Source organism: Musa acuminata, chromosome BXJ1-1, assembly GCF_036884655.1.
Source record: "Musa acuminata AAA Group cultivar baxijiao chromosome BXJ1-1, Cavendish_Baxijiao_AAA, whole genome shotgun sequence".
NCBI lineage: Eukaryota > Viridiplantae > Streptophyta > Magnoliopsida > Zingiberales > Musaceae > Musa > Musa acuminata.
In genome coordinates, this window is record NC_088327.1 from 4,298,125 (window position 1) to 4,318,992 (window position 20,868).

The 20,868-nt window shown below is 39.8% G+C and overlaps 2 protein-coding genes and 1 long non-coding RNA gene across 5 annotated transcripts; 1 reads left to right on the top strand and 2 right to left on the bottom strand.

Annotated features, from left to right (window-relative positions):
• Positions 1 to 979: 979 nt before the first annotated feature.
• Positions 980 to 10,351, bottom strand: LOC103987904 (U-box domain-containing protein 5). 3 transcript variants are annotated; one of them, XM_009406377.3, is made up of 6 exons: positions 10,003 to 10,351; positions 8,532 to 8,610; positions 7,835 to 8,020; positions 5,578 to 5,685; positions 2,036 to 3,237; positions 980 to 1,913 (listed from the first exon to the last, which is right to left on the bottom strand). In XM_009406377.3, the coding sequence occupies exons 2-6, from the start codon at positions 8,586 to 8,588 to the stop codon at positions 1,142 to 1,144; spliced, it is 2,325 nt and encodes a 774-aa protein (XP_009404652.2). In that variant the 5' UTR covers positions 8,589 to 8,610; positions 10,003 to 10,351; the 3' UTR covers positions 980 to 1,141. The 3 variants fall into 3 exon arrangements, with proteins under 3 accessions (XP_009404652.2, XP_009404644.2, XP_018674244.2); XM_009406369.3 differs by having other exon boundaries at positions 9,986 to 10,351; XM_018818699.2 differs by lacking the exon at positions 10,003 to 10,351 and adding an exon at positions 9,221 to 9,959.
• A 3,269-nt stretch (positions 10,352 to 13,620) lies between these two features.
• LOC135598712 (glucan endo-1,3-beta-glucosidase-like) lies at positions 13,621 to 14,670 on the top strand. The gene has a single exon (XM_065094258.1). It carries the CDS (start codon positions 13,621 to 13,623, stop codon positions 14,668 to 14,670), a length of 1,050 nt encoding a protein of 349 aa, XP_064950330.1.
• Positions 14,671 to 15,992: 1,322 nt separating this feature from the next.
• LOC135616455 (uncharacterized) lies at positions 15,993 to 17,777 on the bottom strand. The gene is made up of 2 exons (XR_010488344.1): positions 16,710 to 17,777; positions 15,993 to 16,315 (listed from the first exon to the last, which is right to left on the bottom strand). It is a non-coding gene; the product is annotated as an uncharacterized LOC135616455 (long non-coding RNA).
• Between the last annotated feature and the right edge of the window lie 3,091 nt (positions 17,778 to 20,868).

Genomic DNA, 20,868 nt, shown 5'->3' on the forward strand with positions numbered 1-20,868 from the left:
TGTGCCCCCTTCCTGCCTCGTGCAAGGACGCTAACCGCAACACCCTTCACCTGTGTCTCTGTCTTAGCCACTTATATTATGGGCAAGGACAATACGGGTGAAGTGAATAGGGACAAATCCGATAAGATCTAATGGAGCCCACAGAGACAAGGGCAAGTTCGACGATGGCGAACGAGGCCCACAAAGATAGAAAGTTTAACATGAGCCATCGAGGTTTGCGAAAGCAAGGGCAAATCCAATGAGGGCCAATAAGGCCTATGAAGACAAGGACGATAATGCAAAATAAATGCAACAACATATCCAATAAAGGCAACAACAAGTTCGATAGAGACAGCAAGCCCGACGAAGATAGGGGTAAAATAATATTTCAATGCAAAGAGAAATATTTTGTAAAAAAAATTAGAAATTAGGACGTTCTATAAAAATTTCTCAAAACTAAAGATTTTTTCAAAAAAATTCACCCAATATATATTTGTTTTGATTCACAGCGATCTGTCTTTCTTGGATACTAAAACAGGAAGGCATTGAAGACATGAAATCATTTCAGATAATGGAAAGAACATCATATCAATCGAAACCACGCGGAGAACATTGCTTTGGCACAACTCGAAACAACATACCAGAAAGGGAGGGATAAATCTGACCACATACACAAAGATATAGAAAATGCATGTTTATCCATGCAATAGATCACGACCACGGTAACACACCTTCAAAACTTGATTTCTAGAATTACTAACTTAACAGTGTGGATGATTCATCTTTATGATACAGAGGCAGTAAGTACCCAATACTTCTTTGTCAATCCATCGGCAAAACCGAAACTTGCTTTGGAAAACAACAGCTTAGAGAAACTTGCTTCTGGTACTAACAGCATGAACATAGACCCGATCTACCAAAACCCCACACCTATTTGTCTATACACTCAATCAGAAGAATGGACAGAGAAATATGGATGAAATATTGGAATACAAGTGGATGACCATAACATCTCAATCAAGTATTCCACCAAAAATGCATAAGCTTTACATAATCCTTCCTAACTATACAGGCTTAAGGAATGTGTATACATGTGTGTGTGTATATATATATATATATATATACAAGAATACCATACATACCTCAATGTCCAGCAAAGTGCCTAACAAGGAGTTGAGGACTGTGGTTTTGAGAACCACCTTATTTTCCTTCTAAAGAAACCGACAGATTTGGAATGCGGTCGTTCATTTGCAGAATGGCCTACAAAATGCTGCGTCGGTTCAGGTTCGGATTCAGGATTAATATATAAATTGACAAAACGATCACTGTGCCTGACATCTCTCAAACGATGGAGCAGCCTTTGAGAAACCTCCTTGCCCTTGGCATTCCCGTTAACAGATATATTAACAAGAGCTGGAATCACACCCTCATCCATGATCAATAGACAATTTTCAAAACTCTGAGAACATACGGCATAGAGGATATCCACTGCAAGTTCTTGTTCTTCTTTGCTGCCAGTGTCAAGCAGCTCAGATATGGAAGCAAGGCAGGCAGTGGCTTTGGCTACCAGTATGGCACCCTCTTCATTGCTGCTTATGGTCTGGATGATCTTTAAGCAAAGATGTACAAGTATTCCATCCATCATAAACGAGGCAAGTTTTGTTATGCATCCAGAGGATAAAATATAAGATTTTACATCCTTGTCAGCTGATAAATCAAGCAGAATGTTCAGAGAGAGTTCAAGGTACTTGGGAACTTCTGAGTCTAAGGATTTCAGAACAGTGGTTAGAACACCAGATGACAGAATGTCCGATCTACAGCTTGGATCCTGGGCCAGAATATGCAACAGCGTTAAAGCTTCTATACTTGTCTGAGAATCAAGAAAGGATAGCAAAAGCTGCAATGCATCTTCAGTCAAGGATGAGAGTTCAAACCTGGACAATCATCAAGATGACTTCATGAATACTGTAAATTGAAAAGGACTAGAGACAGAATATGGGATAGAGAGCATAAAACAGCAAACTTCTATATACAATGGAAAGATAAAGGTAACCACCTGTTCTTATTCAGGAAAGCGAGAAGTAACTTATTTCCATTTTTCATTGCTTGCGCATTGGCCATTTCACATGCATTCTTCAGAACACTAATTAATGCTTCTGCAAAACCATTGGAGAGCATAGCATGAGCCATCTCCTCATCACTTTCCAGAAGGCTTTTCACATTTTCCACTGCTTTGTCTTGAACGTCAATTGGAAGTTCCAAGAGTCTACAGAAAAATCTCAAAAACATTTCATGATTGAAGTTGGAGAACGACTGACATTGTTGATAATCATCACTCCATGAGAAAAAATGAGCATAGTCATCCTCTACATTGTTGGTGCTATTGACGTGGGGTGATTCTGAACAGTAACTAGCATCAGATGAGATAAATGAAACATTGCTGTGATCATTTTGAAGAAAATAGTGCCTAATACTCCCATCTAAAAGTGGTGCAGAAACATTCTTCAGACTTGATATGGAGTAACTATGAGTAGGTTCCCAGCAGTAAAAATCTGCAGGACTGCATCCGGAACAGGGTTCTGGAACCTTGATACCATGTTTCATGGACCAGTTAGTAATAAGATCCTTCATACAAGAATTCGGAACCACATAAAAGTTCTCCAGTTTTCTTTGAGTCTTTGGACATGTATCGTGTCCCTCACTAAACCATTTTTCTATGTATATCCTTTCATATGTTTGTCCAGAGGCTATAACTACAGGATCATACATCAATCTGGATGATATAGGACACACAAATTCCTCAGGAGGTATAGCAGCTTGACACAAATTCGTTGGAGCCTCACCTTGATCTCCAGGCTCATCATAATTTGAAGAACTACTAGTGCTGCTGGCAGAGTTCGTGTGTCTAGTAAAATTCTGACTACTTGATTTGTCATTCTCTTTGAGCTCATGACTATCCTGCCTAACATTCTTTCCATGCTTCTTCAGGAGGTACATAAAATATTTCACGATCTTCTCCTTTTTTGTATCAGACCCATCCAATTTATCAAGTAGTTTGTTCAAGGATCTTCTTTCTAATAAAATGGCCTTAGGAGATGTCAGCTTCAACCTCAGAGCTGCAATCTGAAAAGTCTCAAACTCTTCATCTTCACTGGTGTCCGCCCGGTGAAGCAGATCCAGTAAAGCTCTGCCAACCTCCTCTTCCGAAGAACCCACTTCAAATTTTGTGAGACTAAGATATTCCAAAACTGCAGCAATCTGTTGGTGATATCTAAATGTCAGTGCATCGGAATCATATTTTTCGAAACTAAGACTGATGCTAATCACAGTGATAAGCACATAAAAGAGAAACAGACTTCCTTTTGAGAAATTCATTATCAGACAAAGTTTTAAGAAACATATAGCCTGCATATTATTGCCAGAATACTGTGTAAGGTAGATAATCAAAAACTCAAAGCAACAGGGTCTAATTGAATGTGCTAAAGAATAACAATAATGCATTATCAATTTGGTATGCTATCTAGTCTATCCTGCAGATGGAAAAACCTGGTTAACCAGAAAGTTAATGGCATCAGAATTCTATTAACATATAAAAACTGGTAGAAATATATATGGTTAAGACTTAAGATTCAGTAATTATGACAGCAACATGGTTTAGTACGTGAGCAAAAACATTACAAGTAATGCAGGATAAGAACCTTATCTTTGTATAAGGTCATTCTAAGGAAAGAGAACAGTAACCTATTGGCAAAAGTTGTTAAAAAATAGCATACACAAGAACTACATTTCCTTCAATAAAAAATTCTATGCTAATTCATTTTGCCCTATTGTTTCCTCTTCTTCCTCCCCATCTAGGTTTATCTCAAATTGCTTATTTGGCAAAAAAAAAAAGCAATAATAAATGAACTCAGCTTTCTCTCAGAACCGAATTATATTAATATTTGTTACAATTGATGCTTTCAGAAAATTCCTTACTTATTTGCTTTAGTGAGATCAAATGCACCGTTTCTTGACAAAGATGATGAAAGAACTCCCTGTTAATATTTTATAAGACAAAACTTAGAAATCTCAAAGTGGTGACAATTAAACGACAAAAAATATCCTAAATCTTACATAATAGTTTAAACCAAGGTTTGTCGTACCATGGTATACCGCTCATTACGGGCGGTACGTACCGATCCAATAGGGGATCAGTATGGACAATACATACCAATCTATTGGTATATCCCACCGTACCATGCGTCAGTACGTCGATACTTACCGTACCAATAGCCGGTCGATACATCAGTACGGACCAATAAGGCGAACCATAGTTTAAACCAAGGATTGAAATATCGTACCGAACCGGAGTTTCGATGTTCGCTCAGTACGGTACGATACTGTATACCAAGCAATATACCGTTCGGTATATCGCTCGGTATATATATATATATATATAAGGCAACGTCGTGTCACCTTTTCCTTCTCCCACGTGGGGCGACATCGCCTCGTATATATATATATTCCGTCCGATAACGGGTGGTCCATGTACCAGTCAGCTGACGAACCGGTACGAGCGGTACGAGCAATATTATTTGAATTTGTATACCTTGATTTAAACAACGATAATCAAGGAAAAAAATCAAAATGAAAATGTTTAATCATGTCAAAGCTTGTTGATAGTTGACTAAGGCTACGTTTAGGAACACGTTTACATTTCTAATGTGCAATTGGAGAAAGGGGTTTGAGTGAATGTGTAGTTGTGAAATGCTTTGAGTGATTGATAAATAATAGATGAAAACTGTATTTTAAATGTATATTGATATAAGTTTTGTTTGATAAAATTATATTTCAAAAGTTCATTGAATATTTTTGACAAATTTACCCTTCTAATACTCTTAATATTTATTTAAAATGAATATATTTTTTATTTAAATTAATAAGTAAATAACTAAAATAAATAAATGACTGTATGTAATCTTATAAAAAAAAATCGTATGGCCCAAATATATAATAAATAAATAAATAATCATATAAATAAATATGAAATAATTTATTAAAAATAAATAAATAAAATTTCAATTTATAAAAAAATATAAATCATATTGGTTTCTCACTAAATCATTTTAATAATTTTGTAATTTTAGATAATGTTACATGGTGCCTTTGGAATTTGAAAAATCACATTAGCATCTTGCAAATATTGAAATGCTAATACTATCCTGATATAGTATCAGTATTTAAGCATTTCCAATGCAACATCCAAGTCCGATGCGATTTTAAAAAAAAATTATCAAGCACCAATTCACAATTAAAATATGCATTGGGCTCTTAATGCACATTTCAAATGTATTCCTAGACACACTCTAAGGACCTCAAAAGTTTTTAAATTTCGTTAGCAAGTGAACCAATATATATTACAACTCCAAAACATACTCTTAATATCAGGGTTTGCTGTAAGGTCACTTAATATTTCAAAATTGAGAACCAGTCCATGTGACTGCTGATCAATCACCAATCATAAATATATGGAAAACATTCTATCCCAAAGGTATGCAGATTGTAGTTATTATTAGTGCACAAATGTGAAATGTGAATCAAACTGCAATCCTGACTAACCTTAACTGCTAATGGTGGCGGTACCATAGTTTGAATTTGACATAGACTACGAATTAATGAGCTTCTTATCCTTTCACATCTTGATAAAGTTGTGTCCTTTGATATTGCCTGCAAAATTTATAGACATTCGAAAACAAGGAAATATGGGAACAAGTGAACAATAATATTTTATGAAAGGATAAATTAAAGGAAATAAAGCAATGCAAAAATTATGACGCATTATGTATGAACACACAATTATAGTTGATTAAAATTTTACAACAATCAAATAAATGTGTATGAAAAGTCAAGAATAGCTTCAACAATCAAATCTAGTTAAAATATATAGATTTTGTATCAAATTAGTAGCATAAACTGGCTCAAATCAAACTAGCATTTGTATAAAATCAGTGGCATAAACAGACACAAATCAAACAAATATTTCTAAGAAAATTCAAAGTGTGGGGATACATTCCAAACCAGATGGATGAAGTTTGTTGGCAAAGAATTATTTATCAGAGACAGCACAAAATTGAAAGAAGTGGTTCCACAGCACTTAAAGAGAGTCGATTATTACTCTACTAGATGCAATTAGATGATACAAGGATACCTTCCTTTGCCTTTATCAATGTCTCACATTTCCAGTGGTCAACTCATGGGTAGAGTTGAGAGACAATATGGTGTTCAAGTATCCTTTTATTACGATAGGAAAATTACAGATTACCCACCTGATAGATATCACAATTATCACTTTACCCACCAGAAATGTCAAAAGTGACACTCAATCTACCTAGTTATCAATCCATCAAATAGGTCATCTTTTTATTATTCATTGTCATGGGTCCATAGTTAAAAAGACAATAATGTATTGGCATCTTATAGGCAGTAATTAGAATGGGAGAGGAATGCAGTCAAGGCAAAATCAAGATCGTTTTGTAAGTCTAAATGCTAATTACTTTTTATCCATAAGTTATCATTGCATATTGAGGGCATTATTGTGTTGCAGGACTAACAGCAATGGATGACAAAATGGTTATGCAATAGATAGTAATAGTGACGTAATGATAATGGTAATGGTAACATATGCAATGGTAATGGTCGTAATGATAATAGTAATAGTCGTAATAGTAATGGTAATGGACATAATAGTAATGATAATGGTCAAAGTAACGGTAATGGTAATAGTCGTAATTGTAATGGTAATGATAATATACATAATGGTAATGGTCATAGTGATAATGATAATGGTATTGGTAAATAATGGTAATGGTAATGGACGTAATGGTAATGATCGAAATGGTAATAGTAATGGTAATCTTCCTCAAGGTCTTCAATTTCGAATAATACCGACGGTACATACCAGTCTGTCAGCAGACCGGTACATGAACCACCCGTTACCGTATATATATATATATATATATATATATATATATATACGACGTCGCCTCTCTTCTCCCCAAGCGGGGTGACATCGCCGAGGCGACGTTGCCGAAAAAGGCGATGTCGCCCCGCGTGGGAGAAGGGAAAGGCAACGCGACGTCACCTTTTATAAAAATATATATATATATAAATCTTATATATATATATATATATATATATATATATATATATATATATATATATATATATATATATATCGAGCGGTATACCGCTCAATATACGGTAACGTACCGTACTGAGCGAATGTCGAAATTTCGATACGGTATAATATTTCAATCCTTGATCTTCCTAGCTCTTCTAAACTCCAAAAAGAACATAGAAGAAATTAGTGATCGTATATCGTCGTTTCTAATTTACATGTATTCTTTATCTTCTTTTTCTTAAAATAAATATTAATCTTACAAAAATCTTGAGCATTTTGTCACAAATACAAACCATTTGGAATTTCTATGCAACTGCTAGTTATCACATGTGAATCCGGTTATGAATGTGTATTTTCCTTTAGATAAACAAAAATCAAATTCTTTCAAGAAAATACAGAAAGATATATCAAATCCTACTTATAAATTGTGTTGTATTAACATTATCCTTCCTATTCATATCCTCTGTTCTCAATCATGCTTCATGATCCTGAAGATAATAGAGTGAGGCATGTTGGTCAAGTTTACACTTATCATCACTTCATACTGTGGAATTAGTTTCTGAACTTACATTATGTAACATACTTCAAGAGTTCTTACGTGTAGTGCAAAGAAAGGTGATGATTAGTTATAGAACAATAATAAAAAATCCATATGATGTAAATTTCCGCAACAATCAAGTAAAACTATGAAAGTACCAAATAAAGCTTGCTGGATTCAGCACAGTGCTGAAGAAGTAGCTTGGCTTTGTCAATTGAAGTGTTTAAAGAGCATAACTCTTGTATCCCAGACGAACATCCTGGTCGAGCTGATTCTATTGCAGGTAGAATCAAATTGATATTGTTCAATAACTTTGTAAGCTCCAAACATATTGAATTGTTGACCTGAATAAAAATTGAATATAAAGAAGCATAATTACAAATTCTGGAATTTCAGATCTGGGTTCTCTAATGAGCTGGTAACAACAGCAAGAAAGGAGACAATGTCATATCGAGTATAAAATTCCTAAACTAAATCTCAATAAGTGTGATTAGTGTTGCACAACTCTCAATATGAGTCTTGAACTGTCAAAGAGAAGTGGTAGATTATTACCTAATCGACCATTTCATTAGTTTTGATTATAACACTTCTCCAACAGACTCAATATAGCACGAATACAGTGCAAAATTAAATATGCCAAAATGCCATCACACCAGCTTATATAAATGAATATAATATTACAAGTCATATGAAGCATATATCAAAGTTATAACACTAACAGATTTCAAACTTCAGGTTCATACAGACCAACATCAATAAAGTTAATCCAGGGCACTGGCAAACATTCAGAGGAAAAGACTGTGGCATAGTAAATAAAAGGGCTTAATAAAAGGGTGTAGTAAATAAATTATATACCTTGGTATCACAATGATTTTGAAGCTCTTTCACAACACCAGTAACATCAGTCCCCATCCAATAACAACCTTATATTGATCTGAAAAAAAAAAAAAAAGATGAGACATTCAAAATCAGTTAACTAAAAAACATATAACCACTATCAACACCTTAGAACACAAAATAACCTTCAAATAAACTTATTTGTAATCCATAAGACACCAAGCAATACTTGGATCATCGATGCCAATGGAAGTTAAAGTACTCAAAGATTGTTAAACACAAGTAGATGAAATACACATCAATCGGTCAATTATCGATGATAGTTTCTAGCAAGAAGTGAAAAAAGAAAGAAAAAAAGAAAGTCAAGCTTCAAAGAAGTAGAACGATCTAAAATAAACAAATAGCACTATTTTAATGGATTCTCGTTAAGAAACACAAGCAACAAAAGTACAGCAGCTTGATTCCTCATAAAAGGTATAGCAGCCTGGTACATCAAATTTAAAATAAAAATCACAGTGAAATTAAAAAAATATATATCAAGGAAATCCAAGATGCCACACTCAAAGTAACGAAAATGTAGATATTAGAAAAAACATAGGGTATCTCCAAGCTTTTCCCTCTCGTAGTGATACATTCACTGACAATGAGTTACAAGCCCAATAAAAGAAGACTGAGTAAGCAATTGGTCTTGATCCATTTAAACTTACACAATCCACTCAGCTAGGTAATTTCATCCTTAGGGGGAAAAGAAGAACTTAAGCAGAGAAAGGCCTTTGAAAGAATTTTGATTATTCATTGCAGGCAAAACACCTGCAGGGACAAAAATAATATCTAACATGTTATCTAAATTTAACTAGTATATTAAATAAAAGTGATCTTAGAAACACAAACACTTTTCTCTCCCTTTCTTTTTCCAAATAAGTAGATGTCCTGTTTACGCCCTAACATACACCAAGCAGTACGCCAATGTTATGCTGCTCAATGCTGTCTGGCAAGACTAAATGAGACAGCTGTTAATATAAGCAGGAACAAGAAACAGTTTCTAAATTCTATAGGTATTAATCTTTCTCAAAGATCTAATCATATAAATCTCTCCAACCACAACCCAATTAACAAAAGAGGAAAACTATCATCACCCGTACATATCTAGCAAAAAAACGAGAGTCAAGAATGACCATTCTTTTCGTTGTGCAAACTCAGAGCAAGACAAAGCACAATCATCCAGATTATATATGCCAACAATTTTAAGTGAATACCGGAATTAATTCATAAAAGGAACAAAACCAGAAGGAAAACAAGGATTTAGATATGCAGAGCTCGAAAAACAAATGAATTCATTACGAATTTGAGAGTTATTCACGTAGCGTAGCGAAAAATCTCCTCCATCCGATCAAACAATGTGTCAACAAGAAAGTAAACAGCGGAAGATCGCGTCTTTACTATCGGTATTCCTACTAGAGTAGAAGCATCACCATAAACAAAGACCTACTGAAGCCCTTCTTTCGAACCAGAGTTCCCGCTACCGCTTTCCTCCGGTGAAGGGAACAGAACCCCCGGAGGGAGTCGAACGGAGGGGGGGAAGCTGGTGACACAACTCGACCGAAGGTTAAAGGGGAAGTAAGAGGAGGGGAAAAGGGGGTTTGCTTATGAGGAGGAAGAGAAGCGAAGAGGAAAAGAAGAGGCCGGAGAGAGGTGATCCGAGACGGCAGAGCGGAGCCAGAGCAGCAGGGCTGCAGATATAGACGAGGACGAAACGATTGCAGCGGTGGGGCGGGGGAAGGTGAAGCCGAGTCCTACGCACCAGTGGGCGTGGGTGGGGAATGGGAAAATTCTTCGGGCAAATTCCCCTAAAACACCTCCAAAATCCCACAAAGCATCATATTTAAACAAAAATATCGTCTCATTCTCCACTTACAAAAATATCGTTTTATCATCTCCTTCATTAATTATAAATTATATTCTCTATAATCAATTATTTTTATTTTTTTTAATTATAATATAATCTTTATACTTACGAAAGTAAAATATTTAACCTTATTTTTTCTTATATGAAAATACTACACGTACTGAATGATAAAGATAAAGTCAACATATGCTTGGAAATAAATTTTATAATAATTATGTTAGTAAAATCGATGATATAAGAAAAAATAAAATTAAATATTTTACTTTGATAAATATATGAATCGAAATATAACTAATTACATAAGGTAATATATAATTAACTCCTCTTCCAACGTACTTGTCTCTATTATTTCTATGGGAAAAGATCGTGTGAGCTATGGGATAAGAAGACTAAGGAAAAAAAGGTCGAAGAGGAGGTAGAAACAAGCTACAACCGAGAAAGGCTAGCGTATCTTTTATTAGAAATTTTTATTTCTATTAGAAAATAAGATACACTTTAAAATGAAACAAAAAGAGGTGTTTTACGAAAAGTAATATAAACTCGGGGCATTTTGGGGAATTTACTTTTTTTTTTATTTTTCTTCATTTAAGAAAAACGTTGTTTTTACTAGCAAACACCGGGCACAATCCATCTCAAATAGAAAGACGCCACGTCAGAATAATGCGTTCCCAAATTAGACTTGGCCTTGTAGATTTGGTGGTGGTAGTTTTGACTTCACATCTTTCTAGAGAGAGAGAGAGAGAGGCAATCGCTTTGATTCTGTCTCATAGAACTTCAAACTAGAGCAGTTAAATCCATGAAATTTATTATTATTATTATATATATATATATACATAAATTAAATATCTGCTCTTCCATTTGGTCTGTGAGCATCACAAATAAATTAAATCTTTTTTAATGGGAATAATTTATGTCGAGGCAATTAAATACTGGCATCATCGAACAACCATTGAAATTTGAGCTCATCATGAAGACGACCGCCAGAGGTTGCAAGGTACAAAGATCATCGACGCTTCAACCGATGGCCAAAGAAAGCGGGAGATGGAGAAGAAGATCTGATTAAACCCAATAAAAGGGAACAAAATTGCTCGTGATGGAAGCATGAGCTGAGCTTGAGACCATAAATGCCGCCTTGCGGTGAACGGAGAGGATAAAGGTGAATTCCCGGGGGTCTCCGTCGGAAACATCGCCATCGAATTGACTTCTGCGCCAGTAGAAACAAACAATGACGACAGGAGAACTCGCAGTGTTCCCAAGATAAAGACGGCTGTCATATCATATTCACCCACCGGAAATCTCCGGTAATTCCCAAGGACCGGTGAGAACCGCATGACCGGATCTAAAGCAAACAGCCAATACCATCACTGACGCTTGACGCCGTCAATTATATTCCCTCTGCAAGGCTGGCTTCGAGTCGCACCATGGAGAACCTCGACCATACTTCACCGCCGGAAACACGTTTTCTCCTTGCACCGAGTCGTGAATCATTGCATTGCATCAAACAACTTGCTGTTGATCTGGTCGCAGCTGCTCTTCCAGAATCTAAATCAGCTGAGTCGTAGCGCTCGGCATCTGCTCATCAACGCAAAGGAAACTGGAAAAGTTGCAGCATTAGAAATCAGTATGGTAAGTGAAGAAGATATGTTCATGACCTAACACAGGATTATCTGATGTGATCGCTGTCGAGAGATGCTATTCTTCTAGAGAAGTGACTGAGCTAACAAGCAATGATTCCATGACCTACCTTTGACTTGATGATAACTTGTGATCTCACACTTGGAAGGCATCGAGTGAGCGAGATGAAGCACACATTATTGAGAACCATAATAACTCAGAAATTTGCCAGCCTTATTGCATTAAGAAAAACAGTAATATTTCGACAATAGTCAATGTCGTTTATTATCCTGAGAACAAGTAGGGTGTACGTTGGGCCACGGAGTTCTTGGGCATGAGAACGAGATACTCCACTCGTGGATCTCGTTAGGTAGACTATCGATTGCTTGGATGCAGGGAATGGATAGCATCAACTACAACAACACACTGCTTCCAACGTGACGCATGAAACTACATGTTGTGACCATAAAGCACAACAAAGATGTTGGGAGTTAAGATAATGTGCCATTTGAGAGAGACTTGGGGCCATATTAGTGACGATGACAAGCTAACTCTTCTTGGACGTTGGTCTATTGCATCGGCTCAATTTTTCTTGTTAGGTTTACAGTATATAATAGTTAATGGGCGTCTATGACGTCTAACTTGGGTCAGACCTTCAATATCAAATAGATTTTGATGATTACATATTACCCTCTATAATTAGCTATATTTAACATTTCAATCTTTATATTTTTAAAAGTTACAGTACGATTCTTATATTTATAAAAATAAATATTTAATTTTATTTCTCTTCGCATCATCGATTTAAAATACTATAACTAATTACATATGATAATATTTGATTAGCTCTCCATCTAATGTAAAAGAATAAAGACCTTGGGAATTGCCTTTCAAAATAGATCAATAAAATAAAAACAACATTGAAGGTTTATCAGACGAAGCATCATCATTCAGATTGTGTCTGAACAAATATACTCTTTATTTGCTTAAAGAGAAAAAAGTTACGGTAAGAATAGAGTTTAAAATTGAATTCTCTTTTGATTTCCAAGGGATATTTTTAGAACTTTGTGAAAATAATGATTGTATTCTTTAGAAGATTGGGAATATTATTTATTTTGATATAAATTTTACTATAGAAAGAGAGTAGTAAGTGAGTTAAATATCATTATTTATTCTGATCCTACTAATTGTTCGATAAATCAAACTGATTATTTGATTGGTAATTAATTAGTGGATGTGAATTAGTCTTGACTACATCATAAAATTATACATATATATATATATATATATATAATATAAAAAATGATATTTAGCTAATCTTCTACTCGGTCTCATCACCACACGTCTCGTGTTGGGAAGCTTTTGTTTCGTGTGAAGCGGAAAAGAAAGGCTGTCATGTAAAGGAGGGAGAAAGGCACGGTGATTCAAACACCATGGTCACCCTCAGCGCCTTAGTAGGCGCCCAAGTTTGTGCCGCTAAATAGCAAGCCATGAGCAGTATATATATAAGAGGAGGAGGAAGAAGACGCCATCATCCCTACCTCATCATTCGTTCTGTACATCAGAACTGCTCCTCTACAAAGAGCCATGACGAAGAAGCCCAGCTCTTCCCTCGTCCTCCTGCTCCTCCTCCTCCTCCTGGTTCCCCGGGCCGATGCCAGCATCGGCATGTGCGTTCCCACTGCTGCCGCCCATCTCGTCGACCCCGCCGTCCTCGTCAACCTCCTCAAGGCGCACTCCATCTCCATGGTTCGCCTCTTCGCCCCCGTCCCCAGCATCCTCACCGCCTTGAAAGGCACCGGGATCCGGGCCATGGTGGGCGTCGGCAACGACCAGATCGTCCCACTTTCGTTGGGCGGGCAGGACGCCGCCCTCCGCTGGTTGAAGATGCACGTGCTCGCCTTCCTGGACCCCAAGCAGCTCCGCTACCTCGGGGTCGGCAACGAGGTCCTCCACGTCGCCGAAGCTCTGATCATCCCGCACGTGGTGCCCGCCATGAACAATCTTCACAAGGCGCTGCAGCAGCTGGGCCTCGACGGCACCGTCAAGATCTCGTCGCCTCTCGCCTCCAGCATCCTCGGCGTCTCGATGCCGCCGTCGTCCGGGGCGTTCACCCCCTTATCCCTCCCGCTGGTCCGGCCCATGCTCAAGTTCCTCCAGGACACCGGGTCGCCCCTCATGGTGAACACGTACCCATTCCAAACCTTTATCCAGAATCCCCTCCACCAAGCCCTAAACTTCTTCCTCTTCCACCAAAACGCGCCGCCGGTCAAGGACGGCGGGCGGAGCTACACCAACATCTTGGACGTCATCATGGACGCCCTGGTGGCGGCGATGAAGAAGGAAGGGTTCTCAGGGATCCCGGTGTCGGTGACGGGGACGGGATGGCCGATGCAGGGGAACAACAAAGCCGCGACGCCGGCCAACGCGGCGGCCTTCGTGCATGGAGTGGTGCAGCGGGCGTTGGAAGGCACCGGCACCCCCATGAGGCCGAAGCAGGGGTTGGAGGTCTTCTTGTCAAATATGTTCAACCACCAGAACAACAGTGGGAATGAGACTAATCATGAGGTGCATTTGGGCGTCTTCAACCTCGATGGCACAACGGTCGTCAACGCCACCTTCGGACGTGCGCATTAGAGTCGGTGTCTCCATCGACCGCAGCGCCACAAACAACATCTAAGCTTTCTTCTTTCGTCTTCAATAACTTTAGTCTTCGGAGCCCCTCACTCTTCAAGCATGCAGTGATGGAGACTCGTGCGATTAATTTGCTTTCCTACCAAATAACGATTATTATTGGATTTATTATTTCTCCTTTGCAAACAAAAGATATTGACAGCTTATATAAATCGATCAATGTGTTACACAAACATATAAAATGAAGCAGTGAGTTCAATGTGTATCGACCAAAGCCACCTGCCAACAAATGGTTTTGGCTTGAGATGACTACACAATGACATCAAACATAATTAAGCTGCAGCAATATTGAGAGCATAAAGTTATTTCTTATAAACATGCGATACAGATTGTCAACCTAAACAAAAAGGTGGAAACAATGGGAAAGCATTTACCTGTTCATGCATAATATATTATTTAAGCTGTTCAACTACTGTTCTAACAACACAAGGAAAAAGAAGGTGTCAAATCACCTGCCTTTTCTAAATAGCTACATAATGGTTTTCCAATTAAAATACAAATGTAGACTTTTGAAATCACAGAGCAAAATAAAATTAGACTTCTTTAATGACAAGGAATTGGTGATGTTCTTGCCCAAGTATTACACAAGGAGAACTATTCAATATTGAAGTAATAATGAATTTTCTGAATAAAGCTTCTGTAGCTATGTTTGTGGACCAGCATATGCAAGCATTCATGTCACAAAGAGATGAATTTTCACAAATTCTTTTGAAGTAGTTACCCAAAAATCACATTCTAAGAGTGCAATTATATTAAAATATGTAATGGAATCATCAAGACAAATCTAAGCTCCAGTACAACTATTAAAAACTATAATTGGTTCAAACCAAAATTTGCAGATACTTCCAATCAAATAAAGCAATTTAAGAATGCAAACATCATGCCTTTAAAGTTAGACTTCTTTAATGATAAGGAATTGGTGTTCTTCTTGCCCAAGTATTACACAAGGAGAACTAGTCAATAATGTAGTAATAGTGAATTTTCTGAATAAAGCTTCTGTAGCTAAGTTTGTGGACTAGCATATGCAAGAATTCATGCCACAAAGAGATGAATTTTCACAAATTCTTTTCAAGTAGTTGCCCAAAAAATAATTGCATTCTAAGAGTGCAATTATATGAAAATATGCAATGGAATCATCAAGACAAATCTAAGCTCCAGTACAACTATTAAAAACTATAATTGGTTCAAACCAAAATTTGCAGACACTTCCAATCAAATAAAGCAATTTAAGAATGCCAACATCATGCCTTTAAACACAACTCAACTAATAACAAAATATGTATACATTCATATATCAAAATCTTATAAGTATATAATTGAGAAGGTGTTTGCTATTGATTATTTATTGGACAGTCAAGAAGGAAAATCCATTATTAGCCACTCAAATATGATCCACAAATCACTAAGACAAGGGAAGTTCACATTGAAAACCATACAAGTAGCATTCCACATCTCCTACTTGGCTGCTAAGCACATGGCACTGCTGCATGTCAACCATCATCAAGAGAACTATTGGATTTCTAGGAGTCTTTTCTCCATGGCTCTAGTGACCAAGGAACTCAAATCCTCAGCAATCCTATTGCAGCATCTGTAAGGCATTGTGTTCAGACCAATCAGCATGTCATACTAAAGACAAGGAGACTTCTTGAGAAAGCAAGGAAGTGGGAAGAAGATGGCTGCCCTTGGGAGGAGAATAATCTCATGGCTAAGTAGCATTCGCAAGTGCTAGGATGTTCCAAGAGCTCTCAAGGTTGTGAGAACAAGAATTTGGGTTTCAGGTGACGTATTTATCCTCTGTTTAACATTGATATCTGATTTCATGAGACATTGCTAGAGATCTTCACTGATCACAGTGTAATTGCAATTTTAGAGGTAGCAACTCATGCTAATGTAATATGTGGCTCTAACAAGACACAAGACCACCAAAAGAAAAAAGGAATGCCAGGTCCAGCAACGGAACTAGCGGCAGTGACGGAGAATACCAGAAAGAATATAGAAGACGATAGCTGAGAAAGGCCGCTGGATGTCAAAGCCTCTCTTGAGAGATCTCGATGGCAGTAGCGGGCGAAGACCGGCTTGAGGGGTCTCGCCGGAACCAACGGGCGGCGAAGGCTTGGCTAGGGTTCGTCTGCACGAATCGCGACCTCTTCACTTAACCTCTTATTTCCTCGTTATATAGTTTAGCCTTATTGAGTAGACTCGGCCAAACTTAAGCTGACTCGTTTGAGCCGATCGAGTTTAGCTAGTCGACTCGCTTGAGTCAACCGGGTTTAGTGAGTCGACTCGCTTACGTTTTAGTGACAACGTATGCTTACTGAGCAAATTGTTTATTTCAGGCGATTCCATGAGTAACACTCCCATGCATCAGCTGTTCTACCTAATGACCAGTTCTACTTGTACCTATTGCGGCGGGGGCATCGCTGTTAGCTCCCTGCTTGGCTAGGGTTCGGGGGTCCGGATGTCGGGGTCTCGTCCGGCGTCCCTCGGGGTCTTCCGGCAACCGAGCACGGTGGTTCGGGTTGGGACATTGGCTTGGGAGGTCGGGTCGGCAGGGAGCTCCGCCGCAGCGCCTGGAAGAGTTGTGGCCTCGGGCACCTGCACTAAGGTCGGGCCGAGGCACTCGACCCGACCCGTCCGACGGCCAAGTTAGCGATGTGGAGAGGGTTTTGGAGGAAGAGATGCCTCCATACAAGTGTGGTGTGTGAGTTTGTCCCGTCTTCTCCTTTAGTATGCGAGGGTATTTATAGGGAAGCTTACTGTGCTTGATGTGCCCCCTTGCGGGGGCAGGTAGCGTCTGACACTGGCGTTGGCGTGGCGTGCGAGATCGAGCCTGGACAGAATATTTAATGTGCCTTGGTCGGCGTTTCAGTCCGTTTGACTAGGTGCTGAGGAGTGATGCGTCATCTGGGACAGGTGTCGTCAGCCCCAGTCTTGTCGCCATTATTTCTCTCATCATATTCCACCCCCTGAAGGGAGCCACGCATCGGTCGTTGTTGTAAGAGGGGTCCGAGGCGTGGCTTCAGCTTTTAGTGCTCGTTCTCATAGAGCATCTGTTGATTCGTTACCGAGGGCGGAGTCCGAATTTAGCAAGTAAGGAAGGCTGGTCGTGCCGCGGTGAGCTCGGGCAGTAGGGGGTCGAGGAGCACAACGCAGGCGGGCAGGCCGCGTAGGCGTGGTCTCGGGTAGTACGGAGCCGAGGAGCATAAGGCAGGTGGGCAGGTAGGGCCGACGAGTCATAAGTCGGAGATCGAACTGGAGCGACTCGGGCTATGGTCTGAGCCAGCGAGTCGCAAGTCAGAGATCGAACTGGAGCGACTCGGGCTATGGTCTGAGCCAGCGAGTCGCAAGTCAGAGATCGAACTGGAGCGACTCGGGCTATGGTCTGGGCCGGCGAGTCGCAAGTTGGAGATCGAATTGGAGCGACTCGGGCTATGCGCCAAGGAGCACGACGCAGGCGGGCAAGCCGCGCGGGTGTGTCTTGGGTCATGGGCAACGTGCGACCGATGAGCACATCTCAATCGGGAAGCCAAGTAGGGGTCGTGGTCTCGGACAACGTGCGACCGAGGAGCACAACGCAAGCGGGCATGCCGCGTAGGCGCGTCTCGGGTTATGGGCCGAGCCGGCGAGTCGCAAGTCGGAGGCCGAGCTGGAGCGACTCGGGCTGTGAGCCAAACCGGCGAGTCGCAAGTCGGAGGTCGAACTGGAGCGACTCGGGCTATGAGCCGAGGAGCACCACAGGCGGGCAGGCCGTGTGGGCGTGTCTCGGTTGACACGCAGCCAAGGAGCACAACTCCGTCGGGCAAGTTGATCAGAGGTGGTCTCGGGCAACACGTTGCCGAGGAGTATGACGCAGGCGGGCAGGCCGCGCTGAGGTGGGCTCAGCCTCTCTCTAGTCTCCTAGGCCTTGCCAAAACCTGCAACGAATTGCATATGTGATAAGCACTACCGGTATCCAATACTCATGTGTTATCATAAGAGTCTGACAAATGGAGACTGATCATGAATATACCTGAAAGCTTCATCAAGCTTTTGTTTCGCCCTTTCTGCAAGGTACTCTTTGCAGTTTCTCTTCTAGTGCCCATCTTTACCACAGTGGAAGCACTGGCCTTTGTCCTTTGTTGGGTCTTTCTTAACAACCTTTGCTTTACCTTGTTTGCCCTTGCCCTTTCCCTTCTTAAGGGACCTTTCTGCTTTCCTTTTCTTTCTGGTCTCACCAGTGTAGAGAACTGACTTCTCTATCTTAATAGTACTCTCTGCCTCCCTCAACATATTGAGGAGCTCTGGGAGAGTCACCTCAAGCTTGTTCATATTAAAATTCATTATGAACTGTGAAAAGGAATCTGGTAGGGACTGAAGCACAATGTCCACACACAAGTTATCCTCTAGGACCATTCCTAGACCTGTGAGTTTCTCTATCCACTCAATCATCTTTAGGACATGGTTCTGAACCGGTGTCCCCTCAGTCATCCTAGCCCGGAAAATGCTCTTGGATATCTCATATCGTTGAGTCCTTCCCTGTTCCTCAAACAATTTGCGGACATGTAGGAGAATGGATCTGGCATCCATCTTTTCATGTTGTCTCTGTAACTCTGGAGTCATAGAGCCCAACATATAGCACTGAGCAAGAGTGGAGTCATCAATGTACTTCACGTAGCGAGCGATCTCATCCTCGCTTGCCCCTTCTTCGGGCGTAGGCATCACTGTATCAAGGACGTACACGATTTTCTCCGCTGTGAGAACAATTCTAAGTTACGGAGCCAATCCGTATAATTTGGACCAGTGAGGCGGTTGACATCAAGTATGCCACGTAAAGGATTTAAAAGCGACATTTTCTGAAAATAAAGATGTAGCAAAAATGAATAACATGCAGATTTTGTAAGAAATAAACTATCAAGATATGGACTTCTATCTTAATATGCTCCCACTATTTTACTAACGAGTCACGCGACACCCTTAGCACGTGAAACGGAAGTCTCCGGCAGACTTCTAGTGGGGATCAGGATCCAATCAGCGTCTTAGTGTAACCTCGAGGGACTCGACCAATCACACTAAGCCTAAAAGGTAGGCAACTCTTGCCGATCACAACTCCTTGTGATTCCCGTCCTGTTCGGCCTCCGAATCACCATGGCCTCGAGGGACTCGACCAACCATGATGCTCGGTTAAGTCAACACCTTCGTTACAAGATGAGTCTGATTTGATGATATACCCTCGAGGGACTCGACCAAGCATACCATGCCCTCAGGTCACCGGTGACATCTCTATGTCGTAAGCAAGATAGCGAATCGCGATATAGGTGAGTCTCGAGGGACTCGACCAACTCAACCTACACCGAGAATCGGTTCCTACTCGTAACGATGGAAGGCCACGTGGGTCAATCTAATTGCCTCACGTTTACCGACTTAATATTATCGAGAGATGTTTCTATAATTTGGTCTCCTAATATGACATGTCACACATATACATATTTAATATATATCTACATCGCATGCAAATATATATACATATCTAGTATGTGTATATGCAATCACACCAGATGATCATGGACCACAACCTAATATGATTAGGCCCGAGCCAGTAGGCCTAATCACTCACATCAAGATCTATGTGTGCAACGGTGCATCTCCATGCCCTGTGATCGTTCATCTCGTCCTCGTCGGTTCCGTCAACATCTTGATGCATCTCCATGCATCACGATCGTCCGTCTCGTGGGTCCCGCTATCGCATCCACGCTCCCGCTGCGCCTCCTCATGTGATTACAACTTAATCATAGGCACGCAGGCCCGACAATAAACGAGAAATATAATGGAGGTTCGTAGACCTCAATAATAATAATCACAAGTACACACATCACACGGTCCATGATCATCCGTCCACACATCATACATCATGTATAAATAATCATCATCATGTAGGACTACTAGATAATAATAAAAAATAATAATCAACTAAACCTTTTAATTAATTAATATTTTTCTGAAATCAGGGACATATAGGGAATTTCTCAATTCCTAAGGGTATTTTCGTAATTTGGATAAAAAGACAGAAACTGGAATTTCTTAAATTCACAGGGGCAAAAGTGTCTTTTTCCCAGAAAACCCTAATGCCCTACTATCCTTTGCTGCTGCCGCCGCCGCCGCCAC

What these genes read in the sequence shown, in the direction of transcription:
- LOC135598712 (XM_065094258.1), top strand. Translation starts at nt 13,621, where the DNA reads ATGACGAAGAAGCCCAGCTCTTCCCTCGTCCTCCTGCTCCTCCTCCTC.
- LOC103987904 (XM_009406377.3), bottom strand. Translation starts at nt 8,588, where the DNA reads ATGGGGACTGATGTTACTGGTGTTGTGAAAGAGCTTCAAAATCATTGT. An exon ending in AAAATCATTGTGATACCAAG is followed by an intron (nt 8,021 to 8,531) that starts GTATATAATTTA and finishes ATTTTTATTCAG; the next exon opens with GTCAACAATTCAATATGTTT. An exon ending in GCTTTCCTGAATAAGAACAG is followed by an intron (nt 1,914 to 2,035) that starts GTGGTTACCTTT and finishes ATGATTGTCCAG; the next exon opens with GTTTGAACTCTCATCCTTGA.